Source organism: Ostrea edulis, chromosome 5 (genome assembly GCF_947568905.1).
Source record: "Ostrea edulis chromosome 5, xbOstEdul1.1, whole genome shotgun sequence".
NCBI classification, from domain to species: Eukaryota; Metazoa; Mollusca; class Bivalvia; order Ostreida; family Ostreidae; genus Ostrea; species Ostrea edulis.
Window position 1 is genome coordinate 71,571,484 of NC_079168.1, and position 19,159 is coordinate 71,590,642.

The 19,159-nt window shown below is 36.7% G+C and overlaps 1 protein-coding gene across 1 annotated transcript in view; it reads right to left on the minus strand.

Annotated features, from left to right (window-relative positions):
* Position 1: 1 nt before the first annotated feature.
* LOC125650134 (kinetochore-associated protein 1-like) overlaps positions 2–19,159 on the minus strand; it is an 80,938-nt gene continuing 61,780 nt past the window's right edge. Inside the window, exons 49-62 of the mRNA XM_056165422.1 lie at positions 18,781–18,982; positions 12,334–12,455; positions 11,846–11,931; positions 10,514–10,583; positions 10,274–10,401; positions 9,329–9,464; positions 6,661–6,756; positions 2,665–2,776; positions 2,117–2,180; positions 1,895–2,021; positions 1,655–1,741; positions 1,397–1,542; positions 672–774; positions 2–550 (exon numbers count right to left, since the gene is read on the minus strand). Of these exons, the coding sequence (XP_056021397.1) occupies positions 503–550; positions 672–774; positions 1,397–1,542; positions 1,655–1,741; positions 1,895–2,021; positions 2,117–2,180; positions 2,665–2,776; positions 6,661–6,756; positions 9,329–9,464; positions 10,274–10,401; positions 10,514–10,583; positions 11,846–11,931; positions 12,334–12,455; positions 18,781–18,982 (1,527 nt within the window). The 3' untranslated portion in view covers positions 2–502. The remainder of the gene's footprint in view (positions 551–671; positions 775–1,396; positions 1,543–1,654; positions 1,742–1,894; positions 2,022–2,116; positions 2,181–2,664; positions 2,777–6,660; positions 6,757–9,328; positions 9,465–10,273; positions 10,402–10,513; positions 10,584–11,845; positions 11,932–12,333; positions 12,456–18,780; positions 18,983–19,159) is intronic.

Here is a 19,159-nt window from a genome sequence, read left to right on the forward strand (position 1 = left end):
AGAGAATAATGTCTGAAGCATTTTATTGTTTATAAAACATGGAATACATTGTATTAGGAGTTATCTTTTCTTAAGATATACAAAAATATCAAAACAGCTTAATTTTGTAAACAACCAGGGTAACTCTATTTCTCTATACTTTTGTCTTTTTGTGAGTATTACATTCTAGTATCAAATGTGATTAAGAAATGACAAAACAAAACATCTGTACTCAAAAACATTCTCTCGTCACAACATAAAACATCAAATATATTAATAGTTGAATATAATACATTTCATCTCTATACAAAGATTAAACATCTATGTGCATCCATATAACCTCTTTTCCTAAAATATTCTGTCTTAAATTCACAACAGAATTGATGGAAAGGTGTAACCATGTCACTCTAGTTTGGGTCACAATTTTTTTTTGTCCCCCCCCCCCCCCCCCCTTAATTTCAATATTACTTTATGGTATTCTCCGAGGAGTGATCAGTCTACACATGTTAGAATCCAAGATGTCCTATACCATTCTGTGAATCTCAGTCATTCCTTGCATTTCTAAATATTTCTAAAATCAAATGAAAAATTATCAAATTTTGTCACAAAGAATAAAATTCAAATTACATGGAAAAAGAGAACTACTTTTAAACCTTTAATTTTTCTCCATAAAGAAAAGATTTGTTACTTGCCTTGAGCATAAATCTACTGTCTTCTTTATAAGGATCCAACCTTTTTGACAACAGAGCATTGTGGCCACACAACCTCTCCAATAACAAAGCAGCTTCCTTTATTCTGAAAGATTGTTAAAAGCCCAAAATCAGTTTCCTACGGTAATCTTGGTAAGATTTGGAGTAAACTATGATATTAACACTAATGTCTACACTAAATCTTGGGACAATTCCTCATAAATCAAGTTCCAGGTATCTTCCTGACCCCCAGCTGGTTATTGTGGAATAATTTGGGGTATCCCAACTTAATTTTAAAGATTGGAAAGTATTTTATTACCATCAAACATGTACAATGTAGTTCTCACTTTGAATAGGGCAAATTCCATGAAAACATGGGCATCACACAATTTGTACATCCTTCAATGAAGAGTTGGCAATTTCTACTTTGTTTGAGAATTTGCCAAGTGTGGTCTCCCTCAGTGTGTCTGTCTCCTCTTTCTTCTGTTTGTTCTATTGTTTGTTTTGCTCATTTTACCAAATTGTAGTTGTACATATGCTTTCTTCATCCAAGAAGTTTCATATGCCCTAGTAACTATGTTAAATTTAGCAGAAAACCAGCTAGGGTAATCATGATGTCTACACTAAGATATTCATTTTCTTTCTGACTAAAAAACAGCATGTCTCCCTATCACATCTATTTTTATAAAGTAATTTGTCAAGACTTTGCTTAGCCTAAATGTACTTACTGTTTATGCCGGACAGCAAACTGCAGGATGCCATCAATGTTGCCATTTTCTACCGCAAACTTAAAAAATGATTTTGAAAACGGTGATCCAGAAATTTCTTGGAAATCTTCTGTATCTAGGAGGTACTGAAAGACGGCTTCCTCCACCTGTACAGAAACCCACTTTGTAAACTGCATGCCAAAAAAAACAAGTGAAGAAGAAAAAAACCCCATTCAGAACGATAATTGAGCTGAAAATGACATCTGATGCAGGACCCACCTTTTTGATAATCACTGAAATCATTCCATGCTTCATCAGCTTTTCGCTGTCTGCAAGTAAGCCAAGTTTGTGCTGCTTTAAGATCTCCTAAAAAGCAAGAAGAACAATATCATTTTAAATACAGATTGATAATATTTTGACATGGATTTCATTGCCATTCTATGTAAATTTGAATACTAGAATCGTGCAAATTTTTCGTGGTCTACTTGTATTAGCTAAAGTAAAGATTAGCGCTCTGACCTGTCGTTCCTGGACCGAGTTGTCTGTTGACAGAAGCAGAGTAGCAAAAGCACACAGTGGCAGCTCCAACTTTAAGTACTGCTGCATCAGTACTGTCGTTATGTTGGCGCCAGTGAGCGTGGGGCACCTGTTTTTAATCAGCATATTGGAAACAAGTGTAAATCATCACTAAATAGTTTTGGTATGAAGAGGCAAGTGTAAAATAATTTGGTGGTAAATTACCTGGATATCAAATTAAAAATATGAACACACGTCTCCAGTTGGTCATCCGTTAAAGGGGCAACAACTGAAAGAAAGCACAAACTATGTAAACATCAATATACAGGGCATTTTGAGTACTTGAAAAGTATACAAAACTTTACACGTACTTCATGGAGAAAAAGTTTTAAGCAAGAGCAAACATTCTGTCATGGTTACATGGTCTGCTGTGTCCTACAGGACACAATTTTGATCCCTAACATCATGTGAGAGGTGCAACTTATATAGTTTGCCACACCCTGGGATTATTGTATAACAGAGACAAACCTCGGTGAGAGGTGTTGCTAGTGGATAAGAAGTGATGATCAGGGGTGGGGTGAGAGTGGGAAGACGGTGACCAAGACACCCCCCCCCCCCCCCCCCCCCAACATGACGATACATTGTTTTTACCTATTTTCATGCATATTCAGTAGTAGAGTACTAAATGTTAGACCCTTCATATACATATAGGAAGTTGGACACCACTGTAAGACAATATCGGGGGTGGACACTTGGATGACCTGAGATCTAACCTTTTGTAAGTGGTGTGATGAGCATGGTCTGCCATGCCTGAGAGAACATGGGTGCCTGCCACACTTCTGGTGCTGCACTCAACCTCCCCAACACATACTCCAACTGGTCCATCTGTAACAGAAAGTCTCTAAATCTTACACCAAACTCAATATCTATCAATAAACAGATGTCCATTGTAAGATAAAAGTCTGAAATCTTTTGTCAAAATTTTATAGATAGATAAAGAGAAAGTCTGTAATCCTCAATCAAACCTTGTTGTAATTGACACTTCATATACAACAAATAAATGTACCTTGTCAGACAAAGTCTAATACTCAAGGGAAAAGTTTTAGTTCATATGAGCTGAGAGCTCAAGTGCGCTTTGTCGATTGTCTGTGTGTGAACTTTTCACACACTTTGGATCCGAGAACAACAGGGCCAATTTCAACCATACTTTTATAAAAGGGATGTTTGTTCAAATGAAGAATGATGCTCCTCTCAAGGGGATCTAATTATGAAATATTGAAAAGTGGGTGGGGTATTTATAAAAATTCTTCTAAAGAACAAACAGAACCAGAAACCACATAAGAGGTTTAAAAACTACAGATTATTTTTATGAAATGTCTCCTCAGCTCCCAAAATTGAAAGTGCTCCAAATAAAATTTCCTCCCCTTATTAAATGTACTGCATAGTATGGAGGAGAAAGCATGAGGAGGAACATAAACATTATGAACTCTGATAAGCCATATAGGAGAAGTGTTCACAATTTATTTTACACCTTCCACCCCTCAGATCTATTAAAACTTTAAGGAAAACAATTGGATCCCCCTGTCCCTACAATATGCATATCTGCAAATGGCATTGAAGTATTGCAAAAGTTTGAAGTAGAAATGTTCACAAGCTATTTTACATCCTCCACTCCTCTAGATCCACTATAACTTTTCGAAAAATAATTGGATCCTTCTTTCCCAACAACACTATACATATTGCCATTTTAATTTTTTTTTTAAAATAATTAGAAAATGTTGAAAAGAGGGTGGGGTGTTTATAAAAATTCTCCTAAAGAACAGAATCAAAAGCCATAAAAGGGGTTTAAAAATTAACATACAAATGAATACTGTATAGCAGGAAATCAAGTCACAGAGGAAAAATTAACATACAAATGTATACTGTATAGCAGGAAATTAAGTCACAGAAGAAATTTTTGCTATACACATGGATATAGAAGTTCCATAAATTCAATATAGTGAACATTTCTTTAAAATTTGACAAAGATGAATAGAAAAATTCCTGTTAAAACATGTATCTGCAGATGGATACCAACCTCCTATGGTAGCTGCATTACCAAATTAACACTATCATCGACAATTAACACCTTTCTAGCAATTTGCTATTGTTGACTCCAAGTGACATCAGGTGATAATTGGGGACAGTTACACACATTATTCACCTACACAGGTGTAAGCTATACTTGTATTGATGTTCCCACTTGGCTAAATTTTTCTGAAATTGTTATTTCCACTGAGCTAAGAATGTGATTTTCACATCTGAGTGATCCCTGTGGCTATAGTTTATGTAATTATATATTGTGCAAACATTGTAGTTTGTTTTAGACTAACTACCTGTAATTATCAAGTAATTGCAATATTACACATAATTATCAATATACATTAAGAAATACATGTATTCCAATTTCAAGAATAACATTTATTTACGAGATTATTGATATTTTACAAGCTATAATCATCGATTTCATTTAAAAAAAATTAAGTCAATCTTTAATTCATATTTAATATACTAACTTCTTTTGAAAGAAAAAATTAATGATGCTAAATAAACACATATTAATTTACTGTTATGAAATTAAGTTTGAAAACTTATCAGCAAGACTGAATGAATAAAATTAATGACATACATTGTTCACATTGCAGCACGAGTTATTTCTCCCAGCATACAGGGGGTGCACAACACATTGCAGTCCTCAATTCATTTTCAAAAACACAATATTTGAACCATGAAAGAAAATAATACTTACTGGTACTTACAAAGTTGACCACATAATTACACAGGATCCTGTTAGGCAAGTCAATACATGCACCCCCCCCCCCCCCCCCCAAAACCATCAGAGGATTCCTGCTCCCCACCCGGCAATTCTATCTCATTGAAGTATTAATGTTTTTTTATCAGTATGTTTGCATATTTGAAGATGTTTAATGAGGCATCAAGATAAAGTTTTAATGAGGTGTCATAGTGTAAATAACATTAAAAATTTGTGACAAGAATGTGTCCTGTGTAAAAATTACCTATAGAGATTTTACAAAAATTAATAATACTTTTATAAAGTCAACCTATTTGTTACTAAATCTGAACAAACATGCCTGCTTAGCCATTTGACACACTGTACTTGAGTTGTTCTTGAGAAGAGTTTTTAAAGAAATTTACAGTATATTTCTACTGAAAACTTTAAACCCCTATTGTGGCCCTGTCCTAGTGGTGGTGGTGGAGGGGGCAGGGTTGTGGTTTGAATCAAGTTTAATACTGTATAAAATTTTAATGAACTTGAAACACCATTAAATAAGGAAACTTTGCAAATACTACAAACTGTATACTCCAACCTCAATTCCCCTTAGGGCTGTTCCAGAAATGATCAAATGGGGGGGTCGGGCGGCAAATGATATTTTTTTGTGTGGGTGGTCCTATTTTTTCATATTTTAATTGGTCCGTGGTTGGACTGTTAAAAAAATATTTATTATGGGTAGTGGGTAGTTTCTATTGTTTTATTTTGTGCCACGTGGGTGTTGAGTTTTCAGAATATTTTTATTGTCGCTCTTGTCGTGTTGGTTACAAAACGTCGGAGGGAAAATTGAAAACGTGCTTTCGAAATCGGAAGTAACATAGAACTATTCGAGTTGTCGCTCTTTGCAGCGCATAACTTTCCATTACGGCACTCTTCAAATTAGAGGCGCGTTTAGTAGGGTCTCTTTGGACGTGATGGCGGCGAACTCTGTTCTGTAGATTATTACAGTTTACAGTGCATCGATTTTGGGAATATTTTGAAACCAATAGGTATTCCGTTTTCTAATAAAAATAGGCAAACCTTAGTTAATTTATACGAGGGTACCGATGCGTTATATTTATCAGTCGGTGTGATGGTGATATAGAGGCCTCCGGGCGCGGGCTCCATTAGAAGACGAATGATTCGTGGAAAAACATATCCATACCCATTTCATGATAATAGCATCGTTTGGACTCCCAATCTGTCCAACATTCCCGCCATAGATGCCTTTGATTGTTGATGTGACATCGTTTCTTCAGAACTACTGTGATACAATGTCGCACAGGCATTGCCGCGTCATTGACTAGAATGTTTGTCCCTAAAACCTCGCGAGATTTGTACCGTTTTCATTTTTAAAAATATTTTTGTGGTGGGTCTGGTCAGTTTTTTTTTATTAGATGGGTGATTGTAAAATGAGTTAATTAATTTGATGGGTCATGGGGTAATTTTTTTTTTTTTTTTTTATGGGTGCTTGGTGTATACAAAAGGTGCCTCCCGACCCCCCCATGTATTTATTTCTGGAATAGCCCTTACAAGATCAACTAGCTCTTCATTAACACAACCTTGTAGCCCTTTCACATATTTAAAAGGATGTTTTGGATGTTTGAAATTGGTCCAGTGATTCTTCAGAAGCTGGTAAGTTTACAGTCAGGAGGATGAAAAACAAAACAAAATCAGAAAAGCTCACGTAAGCTGAAAACTACTGTATGGGTTCTATTCAAATTTTCACAAAGGATAGCTTTGGTGACTGGCAAGAGCTACTCAAATCAGGAGCTGATTGGAAACTTTGGTGGAGTTTCTTTGTGGTCTCTGAATGCTAACTTTTCTTTAAGTCATTGGATGATATCAAAAAGATTCTAACAATTGCAAAATGCGTTTTTGATCTCGGAATGAAAAACAGAAGTACAATTAACAGATAAATAATTCTTTCCCATCACGAGAGTGACACATCAGTCCTTACCAATCCAAAGTGAACCAGCTGTTGTAAAACTCCGTTCCAGATCTGGATATCATAAACTTTGTAGTCCAGACACAAAGCAGCGACCAGCATACAGGCCTGCCAATTGTAAAGTACAATATAATTAGTTTAATACCAGCATACAGGCCTGCCAATTGTAACGTAGAAATATATTTAGTTTTAAAATTAATACCACCATACAGGCCTGCAAATTGTAACGTACAATGTTTACTGTTTAAAGGGACATGGACACTATTTGAGCTGAAATTTTTCTAATTTTATTGTTTAGAATGCTTAACTAAGGTATTACTAATGATCTGCAAAAATTTGAATGTCAGTAGTCAAGGTGCATGGGAGATACAGAGGTCACAAGTCCTTGTTATGTAAAGAAGGCTCATGCCATGTTTTTGTTTGAGATTAAATAAAGTAGTAAAAGTTTCATTTAAAGCAGATTTTTTTCAATTTATAAGTGAATTCTAAACATGATTGAATATTTTCTAGTGTTTAGCACATCTCGGTTTGTTTTAAGCACGCTATTTTCAAAAGTCTGTGACTGAATTCCTCAGAAATCAGAGGAAAACGGGTCAAAAAGAAAGGGAAACACCCCACCCTACCTGCAAAAATATCATTTTCTGTCACTTTAGATCAACCCTATAGTGTTTCATTTTTTTTTTTAAATTGAGCAAATCAGGATTTCCTCTGAAAAGAGGAAAAATCACATCCCTGAAGTTACCTTAAAATACTCAGTTTCTGAAAGTGTCTCAATACACATACTGTTTTAAAATAGATATAATGTACATGACAAAAACATTGTCTTTATAAAATCTTAGAACAACTTTTGAATTTTTCTCCCACTTATACCAGTATCAAACGGCAAAAATTCTGCATTTTTAAAAAACAAAATATGTTATATATTGAACACTGATCTAGAAGCATTCAAACCAGCATGAAAAATGAATTACATGTGTATTGTTAAATGCCAGTGTTTTCCCTAACTCATAAAATTTTATGATTGAATTCTTAATTAACACTTCTCGGTTGGAAGTGTTAATATTTAAAGACAATAAAAACAAGAGTATCTACATCAACGAGATCTAATTGCATTTCAAAAATTTAGTATCAGGATATGTGCATGACTTTTAAAATACCATTAAGGAGGAAAACTACATCATCATAATGGCTGACTTCCTTTAGAAACTTGAATAAAAATATAAATATTAGCAATACTTGTATATTCCTTTTTAAATCTAATCGCCTAACTCAGCATGTTATGTGTCAACTGCTGATCTGTACAGTTCATGCATTCAAGTCTAGCAGGTTTTTTTAAAATTCAGATTACTAAGATACTAAAACTGCAATTTTTCACTAAATGAGGTAAATTTGAAACATTGTACATATCCTCCACTTTCTATCCACATCGGATTTCTCTGGTGTGTTATTCTTCCTGCACATAGAACAGAGGTAATACGAAGATTTTGACAATAAAAAGCATTCTGCAAAAATCCTAAATGCAGTGAACAAGTAGCTGTAGTCATAATATCATCAGCTAGATGTCCTGACACATCACAAATGCTGCTGGCCTGCAGTCAAGTGAAAAGGGGAAAAGCAAATAAATTACCAAGTCAATATTGAAACAAGAAATTAGTTTGATCTGTAGCTCATGATGTTTACACTAAAAAAAAATCAAGTCAACATCTGCCGGTCTGAAATTCTTTAAGTCCATATGTTAAGAAGCTTTCATGTAAATGTCAGCTCTTCTGGCCCAGTGGTTCTTGAGAAAAAGATTTTTAAAGATTTTCTCTATTCATTCCCATGTAAAACTTTGATCCCCTATTGTGACCCCAACCTACCCAAGGGGGCCATGATTTGAACAAACTTGAATCTGCACTGTCAGGAAGCTCTCATGTTCTTGAGAAGAAGATTTTTTTTAAAGATTTTCCCTGTATATTTCTATGTAAAACTTTGATCCCCTATTGTGGCCCCATCCTACCCACGGGGGCCATGATTTCAACAAACTTGAATCTGCACTATGTCAGGATGCTTTAATGTAAATGTCAGCTTCTCTGGCCAAGTGGTTCTTAAGATTTTTAAATGACCCTACCATAATTTTGCATTTTTGTGATTATCTCCCCTTTGAAGGGAGCATGGACCTTCATTTGAACAAACTTGAAAGCCCTTCACCCAAGGATGCTTTGTGCCAAGTTTGGTTGAAATTGACCCAGTGGTTCTGGAGAGGAAGATGAAAATGTGAAAAGTTTATGCTGCCGCGGCCGCCAACAATGACAGACAACTTTTGATCAGAAAAGCTCACTTGAGCCTTTGGCTTAGGTGAGCTAAAAAGGAAGGAAAAGGGACATGCCTCAGCCATTGATACATACATGTACTACTGCACTATTGAACTTCAGTATGTGAAATAAAGTACCTACACTGTGGCAGTACATACAGATTTCTGATGGCTGAGGCAGTACATACAGATTTCTGATGGCTGAGGCAATACATACAGATTTCTGATGGCTGAGGCAGTACATACAGATTTCTGATGACTGTGGCAGTACATACAGATTTCTGATGACTGAGGCAGTACAGATATCTGATGACTGTGGTAGTATATACAGATTTCTGATGACTGAGGCAGTACATACAGATTTCTGATGGCTGAGGCAGTACATACAGATTTCTGATGGCTGTGGTTTCTCCAGATTCCTTTGATCAGTCCCTCCTTGTTAGAGGATTCAAATGTCTGCACAGAGTGAAGAATGTGAAGTTTCTCCAGGGCTATCAAGTAACTCAGAGTCTTCAGCAGGTTCCTAGACAATCAACAAAGACAACTAGTAACTCAGAGTCTTCAGCAGGTTCCTAGACAATCAACAAAGACAACTAGTAACTCAGAGTCTTCAGCAGGTTCCTAGACAATCAACAAAGACAACTAGTAACTCAGAGTCTTCAGCAGGTTCCTAGACAATCAACAAAGACAACTAAAACATGTATTACAGAACTTACAACACATGCCTAAAGAGAGTTGGACCCCAGTTTGGGCATTAATAAAAAAAAAAAGTAAAATTAATCACAAAGTACAGTGTACCTACCTAAATGTAAAAGCAGGTTATAACAAATATAGTAAAACTCGAATATAGCGAACACTGATATAACAGGTTATAACAAATACAGTAAAACTCGAATATAGCGAACACTGATATAACAGGTTATAACAAATACAGTAAAACTCGAATATAGCGAACACTGATATAACAGGTTATAACAAATACAATAAAACTCGAATATAGCGAACACGGATATAGCAGGTTATAACAAATACAGTAAAACTCGAATATAGCGAACACGGATATAGCAGGTTATAACAAATACAGTAAATCTCGAATATAGCGAACACGGATATAGCAGGCTATAACAAATACAGTAAAACTCGAATATAGCGAACACGGATATAGCAGGTTATAACAAATATATATATACTAATATGTTTGAACTTTTCTATGAGTTTCTTTATACACACATCTGTAAACTTACTAACTTTTAGTAACGTTTCACTTTAATTTATCGAATGGTTTACAATGTATTGTGATGGCATGCCTTTCTGTACATAAATATATCACACCTGAGGTCCTCAATGCTGCGTCCACACATCTCCTGCACCACTCTTTCCCGACGTAATTCCAACAAACAATGCAGGGCTCTCATCTTACACATGTGGGTGATGGATGTCATTTCACCAGCATTCTGATTCTAGTTTACAATAACAAATGAAGTGGGGTTTTACTGCTTCTGGTAAACTTTCATACAATTCAGATCACATTTAGGATATTTTGGTACTTTAGATAGCAAGTTCAAAGCTCACCTCAAATACAAAGTTCAAAAGAAATGTGACATTTTCTTCTACTGATCCTTGTTGAAGTAGGTACAGAACTCTGTTGAAACAAGAAGAACAAATACTGTTAAAGTATAGCTTTGTGATCAGGGAATTCTCTAGAAGTCTAGTGGTATGGGATTTCTCTAGCAGTCTAGTGGTTAGGGATTTCTCTAGAAGTCTAGTGGTTAGGGAATTCCCTGAAGGATTGGTGGTTAGAGAATTCTCTAGAAGTCTCGGAAGTCTAGTGGTTAGGGAATTCTCTAGAAGTCTAGTGGTTAGGATTTCTCTAGAAGCCTAATGGTTTGGGAATTCTCTAGAAGCTTAGTGGTTAGGGAATTCTCTAGAAGTCTGGTGGTTAAGGATTTCTCTAGAAGCCTAATGATTAGGGAATTCTCTAGAAGCCTAGTGGTTATGGATTTTTCTATAAGTCTAGTGGTTAGGGAATTCTCTAGAAGTCTAGTGGTTAAGGAATTCTTTAGAAGGCTAATGGTTAGGGAATTCTCTAGATGCCTTGGAAGTCTAGTGGTTAGGGATTTCTCTAGAAGTTTAATGGTTTGGGAATTCTCTAGAAACTTAGTGGTTAGGGAATTCTGTAGAAGCCTAATGGTTAGGGAATTCCCTGCAAGAGTAGTGGTTAGGGAATTCTCTAGAAGTCTAGTGGTTAGGGATTTCTCTAGAAGCCTTGAAAGTCTAATGGTTAGGGAATTCTCAAGATGCCTTGGAAGTCTAGTGGTTAGGGAATTCTCTAGATGCCTTGAAAGTCTAGTGGTTAGGAAATTCTCTAAAAGTCTAATGGTTAGAGAATTCTCTAGATGCCTTGGAAGTCTAGTGGTTAGGGAATTCTCTAGAAGTCTAATGGTTAGGAAATTCCCTGGAAGAGTAGTGGTTAGGGAATTCTCTGGAAGTCTAATGGTTAGGAATTTCTCTGGAAGCCTAATGGTTAGGGATTTCTCTGGAAGCCTAATGGTTAAGGAAATTACTGGAAACCTAGTGGTTAGGGATTTTTACTGGTAGCCTAGTGGTTAAGGAATTCACTTGACAAATAGGTCCTAGATTTGCTTCTTAATGCCGGTGCCATGTCAACGTTTAACATTCTGTTCCTTCATCTAGCACACATTAGACGAGAAAGTCTCCAGTCTTTCAGATATGACCTTAAATACGAAGGTTCTGTGCCACTGTATGCATTGGCATGATAACGAGCCCTTACCACTACGGCCTTGAGTACCATGCATAGGTTAAAAATGTGAGGAGGCACCTCATAGCTGGTGACATATTATAGGAGTGAAAAATTCTAAAATGGAACAAAAAAGAAACAATAACCTTTTTAAGTTAAGATGTTCATCTTCTGCATCATCCATTATACTCCGTTCTGCCAACTTCAAATTTTCAAAGTTAAATGTTACTGTCTGAAAATAAAAGGCAGTTCTTTAGGATCCATAGTCTGTCCATGTAACACTTGCATAATTCCCTTCAGTAAGGAATATCCATTATCTTTCATTTCACACTAAATATTGTGAAGAAACATTTGTATCATTGTATCTACAGGCTTTCAAGTGACATTTTGCAAAAAATAAGGGCCATTTTTAGGGCAAAATTATAAAAATCAATTCCAACACTTCCTTTATGTCAAATTAATTTAAACTTTCAAAATTTGAAAATGTAGGAATTTCAACAAAAAATTAGAGCTTTTTTAGGATTATAAAGCTCAAATAAGGGCTGTTGTAGAAAAATAAAGAAAATAAGAGCCCACTTGAAAGCCTGTATCTACAAAGTAAAAACACACAGAAGGAATCCCCAAGCTAACTCACCGACTCCCCGTCCGCCTGTTTGGATGAGGAGGAGGGCAGCCATTGGCTGATGAGGGTCAGCCTCACTTTGTGAAGGTCAGTGTGGGTAACTACTGCTATCTCTTCAGCCACTTTATGGATATCTTATGACAAAGCAAATCTATCATCATTAATCAATATAAACACATTTTTTCCAAAACTTTTACACTGTAGAACTGCTAAAATCACTCTTCAGTTGAGTTCTTAATGGAATTTAACTCCACTGCCTAAATTAACAGATTCATGTGAACAGAATTTAGCCCCACCCTGAAACACTATTTTACAGATATGGTACAGGTATATGCTTCCGTGTTCAATATATCCACTGTACAGTACAAATGTAGCTATGCATCCAATTTGTCTGCTAGGTGTAGATTGTGAAGATCTTATACAATTCAACTCTACAGTAAAACTCAGTCTAGTGTGAACCTAGGTACAGCTAATACATCAAAGTTTCTCTGAATCCCCAGCAACATTCTTCATATTTCTTTTTAAAAATTGGTTACAACTTTGGATACATGTTCAACTCTATTAATCCATACTATTTCAAATAAAATGGTTGTATTCTAAATTCATTTTTCATTAACGTGGATAATTCACCGAGTAGTTCAAGGCATGTCATGTAGAATGTTTACTTGGATAGTAAGCTAAATTAAACAATAAAATGCTCTCTTTGTTGTTTCATCCAGTGATGAAGGTAGCTAGCATTGCAGAAAAAATTCATAACTGCATAAGCACAATCAGAGATTCTGGGGCATATTGTTTGGGTCTGTCTGCAAAAAATTTAAACCTTGAATGGATAGTGATAGGGTTTTTGTACTTCACATGTGTGTATTCCTTGTGACAAGACCATTCTTTGGTAACAAATTCTTTTATCTTATGACCTTGACCATTGACTTTGTGACCTTCACCTTGGAGTTTCACCTACTTTTAAAAAACTCGACCTAGGCCACAACTTTTGAATGGTTAATAATAGGGCTTTCATATTTCAAACGTGTATTCTTTGTGACAAGACCTTTCTCTGGGTACCAGAATTACTTTCCTGGCATACGGGAGCATTGGTATCTTGTTCATTAATGATACAGATTATAATATGCTTCATGAAGTATGTCAGCAAGAAGCTTTGCCAGTCATACCATCATGTATTTTCAAAACTGAAATTATTTCTTAAATAATGCTCTTTAAATTGATTTTTTCTTAAATAATGCTCTTTAAATTGATTTTTTCTTCAACAAATGCATATTCTGTATCATTAATATTAGACAATAGAATGTTTGTTTATACAAATGTATTTTGTTTTCTACCTTAGACATACATGTGATATAACATCGTTCCTAGATAAACAAACACTATTCTTAATTCTGAAGTCAATTCTTTAAAAGATAAATACTGTAGAATAGAATGAAATCCTATCGGTTTTTGCTATAGAATAAGTTGAATTCTTATAATCTTTGTACATAAACATAAGAACCTCTGCTGATTTAGTATTTCAGCTTTCAAGAGTATCCATGTGTATCCTCAGCAGTGTGTAAATGTACTCATAGTATGGAGAAATCTGTAACTTTGAGTTATAATACCAAAATGGAATGAAAGGGGGAAAAAACAACCAGGAAACATCATCCATTATTTAGAATTAGTTTTATCTAGGTCATTGATAAATTCCATCTTACATGATATGTAGTAAATATGTATGATGAGAACAGTGATTTGATTGGATAAATAAGTACGAGTATTTACACTGATACATATGTATGATGAGAACAGTGATTTGATTGGATAAATAAGTACGAGTATTTACACTGATACATGGGTTGATGCATCCAACAGATAACTAGAAGAACTAGGTTCACTTCATTTGTCCTATTCCATCATGCAGTGACATTCAAGGGCGTCGTCCAGTTGCCTCCTTTTAGACATCCTAAAAAAACTCTGCTTCTGCTGACCATTTCCACATGCTGGTTGTACTCGGGGAACTTGTGGATGAAGTAATTTGGGATCTGTTTTTTGCACAACTATTGTTGGCTAGCCGGCAGTGCTTCACCTGTTTGACAGTCAGACCAGTCTTCATCACCAGCTCTTCCTTCTGTTCCTCTGTTAGGTAGGGGTTGTTCTGGTGGGCTTCATAACCAGTTCTTCCTTCTGTTCCTCTGTTAGGTAGGGGTTGTTCTGGTGGGCTTCATCACCACCTCTTCCTTCTGTAGGGGTTGTTCTGGTGGGCTTCATCACCAACTCTTCCTTCTGTTCCTCTGTTAAGTAGGGGTTGTTCTGGTGGGCTTCATAACCAGTTCTTCCTTCTGTTCCTCTGTTAGGTAGGGGTTGTTCTGGTGGGCTTCATCACCACCTCTTCCTTCTGTAGGGGTTGTTCTGGTGGGCTTCATCACCACCTCTTCCTTCTGTTCCTCTGTTAAGTAGAGGTTGTTCTGGTGGGCTTCATCACCAACTCTTCCTTCTGTTCCTCTGTTAGGTAGGGGTTGTTCTGGTGGGCTTCATCACCACCTCTTCCTTCTGTTCCTCTGTTAGGTAGGGGTTGTTCTGGTGGGCTTCATACCACTGATTTAGAATGTCACAACACTCAGAAGCCATGGGCTGGAAAGTAGACATCTCCTTCTCAATTCTCTTTAACTTGATTGGATGCTGATTTCAAGTGATGGACAAGGTATTTTAGCAGCAAACTCTTTTGTTCGCCATCCACTTCTCGACTTGTTTGCGGGTCAGTCCTGAGAGGCTCACCGTTCTTCTACTTCATTGTATGTGGGGTATGGGTATTGGATGTGGCTCTGGTACCAATGGTTCAGTACATGGGTGGAGTCAAGACCTATGAAATCCATTCTGTTTCTGTTGATTCCTGAGTTCTCTTCATCTTCTCTCTTTCTCTTGAGGAGATTACTTTGCTGAACTTCCTCTGCTGTTGTCATGAAGATTTTCTCTCCTCTAACAGAGCTCAAGTCACTAAGGCTTGAATGGGATGAGTTGGTAGTTAAGGCTTGAATGGGATAAGTTGGTAGTTAAGGCTTGAATGGGATGAGTTGGTAGTTAAGGCTTGAATGGGATGAGTTGGTAGAGTTGAAGGCAGTTTCATGTCAAGTAGTATCAAACTCGTAGAGCACTGGGGCTGAAGCTGTAGGCAACACAAAAGCAGATGGGCCAACATTAGGAGAAACACTATGATCACTGGGGGAAGATGTGTCATTGAGGAAAGAAGCACACAATTTTTAGTCACTGGGCTGTTTGAGAAGGTCCACACCACTGTCCACTTGCAATGACAGACTGGAGTCAATGTTAATCTCAAATTCCACTTCCTGTTCAAAGGAGGCACTGTTGCCATTGGAGTTAATATGTGCATTGGTGGGGGACATGGTTGGTGATTTCTGTCCCTGTGATCAAGCACTGATGACAATCAAGTCGGGTGTGGTGGTGAGAAACGGGGCATGTTTGCTGTGAGACTTACTGGATGAGGAAGATGTCCGAGGTGCAGTGGATCCAGAGGACAATACTATGGATGGTCCATATTGTAGAGCAAGAGGTTGGTTATCCTGAGGATACACAATCTTATGCAGATACACGTTTTGACTTTGAAGCACACTGGGAATTGTAGAGAGAAGGTACAGAATTTGGCAGGCTCTGTAGTTGGATTGTGTTGTTGGATGACTTTTGTGGATCTGGAATTTCTGCTGGCGAGAGACACTGTATTCACTGGTATTGTAGTCCTGGGTCACAGTCTGGATCAAGGTGGAAGGAAGGCTTGACTGAAGGCAATCCTAATCCTCTAAAAGGATATCTTGGACCTGACTGAAAATGGGATTGCTCTGCAAATGGTTTAAGAACTGGAGGAATGGGGGCTAATGGTTGTTTTGTTGTTCTGTGTCTAGTCTCTTTGGAAAGTGATGGCTGGAAGTGAGAAGGTATTCTCTCTGTGTTTTCTGTGAATAAACAGGAAAGCTCTGTCTGTAGTGTTGAGGCAGAAAATTTGGATAGGTGCTGTACTTCTGAGTGGCAAGGTACTGCTGCTGCATGTACTTCTGATCTGTACTGTAGAACTCCCGGTAACTCTGTGGGATGTGTCTATACTTCTGATCTGTACTGTAGAATTCCCGGTAACTCTGCCGGATGTGTCTATACTTCTGATCTGTACTTTAGAAGTCCTGGTAACTCTGTGGGATGTGTCTTTACTTCTGATCTGTACTGTAGAAGTCCCATTAACTCTGGGATGGGTCTATACTTCTGATCTGTACTGTAGAACTCCTGGTAACTCTGTGGGATGGGTCTATACGTCTGATCGGTACTGTAGAACTCTCGGTAATAAAAAGTTAATTACATGTAAGTAGGAAATGGAGATCTTATTATCTATTATCACTATATTTGTAATTTATACATGAGGAAGTAAGAAATGTATATTCGATGTGAAATTTTGATTGATAGGTCTGAAATCTTCTACACTAGTCTGAATTTCCCTGCTGTCATAGGCAAGAAACCACCCAGTGACAGGTGAAATCGAGAGAATGACGTATACACTGTATCTCTGTTATTTTTAGAACTAGTGGCTTGAAATTTAGCATGCAAGTAGTTAAAACATTAATATATACAAGGAGACCGACAAATTATGCATACCACACCTAGTTTTTGATTTTCTAGGAATTTGAAGCGAGTGCGTAGTTTTTTTAAATTCTGGTTCAGAGTTAGACCCCTCTCTATATCTATGGTACCACAGAGTTCGGGCCCAATCCGGCTTAGCCCCTGTGTATAGAATTAATTTTTTTTTACCCCTTCCCCTCACCAAAAGATTGAAAAAGAAGTTTAATTGTAGAAGAAATTGGAAATGTTCCTATATTGAAACACAAAAATGGAAAAGGGGGTGGGGGTGTGTGTGTGTGTGTGTGGCAGATTGCACAAGGCCATCTGGGTATACTAACGTGCTTGATACATTTGAGATTTTTATCTGGACAGTTTATTTTCCTCTTTAACATTGAATACAATCACTAGATTTGACTATTATCATTCTTGAAATACCTTCACAACAGCTACAGTGTATATCTATGGTTGGAAGAAGACGCACCAAAATATTTGTGAATACTATTGTAGTAGTGGCAGAATGACCATGTTTTAGAATAATATCGATTGATTTATCTCCCTTTCAATTAATAATAACAATACTTGATGGTTATGCTTAAAATGTTCTTAAAACATAGTGTATACGGCTGAGTATTGTCTGGAAATTTCGTACTGCAATATTCTGCAACTGTATTGTGATATATATTGCTATATTTTCAAAAGGAATAAAAGTGATCTTTTCTTATTAAGTATGAAAATATATGGCCCCCCGTCAGCCACATACATGTACATGTACCGCAGCAATTACTTGACTCCACACTTCATTAGTGTTTTGGCGGTGTGGTCCGAGGTTAAAATATTGAAAAAATTTATGAATATATTGAAGTTTAGCTTCATGCAAATCCACCTCATCAGAAGTCCATTTGGACTTCACAACTATCAAGCAATTCAATCATTTTAATATAATAAACTGATGATTTGAACATGTCCCCTGAGGTTTTACTGCGTTTATACGACACAATAGGTATATCAGAAGAAGAAAAGATGTGTTTGTGTCTCTGAGGGATGTGCCAGTATTTTAAAAAACCTTTGTTTTGGAGTTTTTGAGTTCCAGGGTTGCATTTGGTGACAAACACAAAGGGCATACCCCGTTCTGTTTTCTTTCATTTGCATCTGATAGAAGCATGGCTCGATTGTATCTATTAAGTACCACTTGTATGTTTTGATTGATTTCATTATTGCTATAGCCCCTCCTTAGAATTCTTTAAGATTTCTTGAAATTAGTGCACCTCCATCACTTGTTTTTCTCATATGGGTTATGGTTTCCCCTTTAATAAATCCCTTAAACCTAAAGAGGCGTGTGCTCTTTTGCGTTCCAAATATTGGAACGCGTTTGTAGATTTGACAATTGTACGTTTTAAACTCCAGGATGCAAGTTGCCTCAAATCGCTTTCTTTTATACACAAAATGTTGTTATCTAAGATCCGCAGTATACAATTTTAGCAGTTGGTGAGTAGAATTAACTAAAGTGAATAAATCATGGATTTCTTTTTCTTCTCCATGAAATATGATAATGCCCATGGTATGTAATGCGGTTTATATTTTAGGAATCCCAAGCTCGTAACTTAACTCCAAGTCCAAGCATTTTGTTGGCTTATCAGCACTGAAAAAAAAAACGTATTGCGATACAATATTTTTTGTCGACAAACCGCAATGCCCCGAAATATCGATATTATTGCACAACCCTGATAGTGTACTTGTACAAGTATGTATTCAATTATTCAACATTCAATCAACAATCAATTTACTACATCCCATTACGAACCAATCACGGGATACAATTTCAAACTGACTGTCGGTGACTAATGAAACAGCTATTACCTGGTCTTGGCTGCAGGGGGTCTGTCTGTGTAATACTGTGGTGTTCATACAGTTTGGGAATCAATTTGCCAGGGTTTCCCGCCACTTGAACTAAGTCTGGTTCCCCTATTTTGTTTACGAACAGTATCTGTTCTGTCGCCAGACGCTGATAAGCTCCCAGAAACTTTTTGTATGCTTCCTTTGCTTTCTCTTTGGTAGGGTTCTATAAATTATACACATTGATCACATACATCTACTTGTTAATAATTATATTGATTCCGCACTGTGCAATACAGATGACAATGTTTCTGATTGGACAAGTGTGTATTGAGAGTTTCACTTGTCCAAACTGGGTTTTCACTTGCCCAAGGCAATCAGACAACCATTAATGTTGATCCCT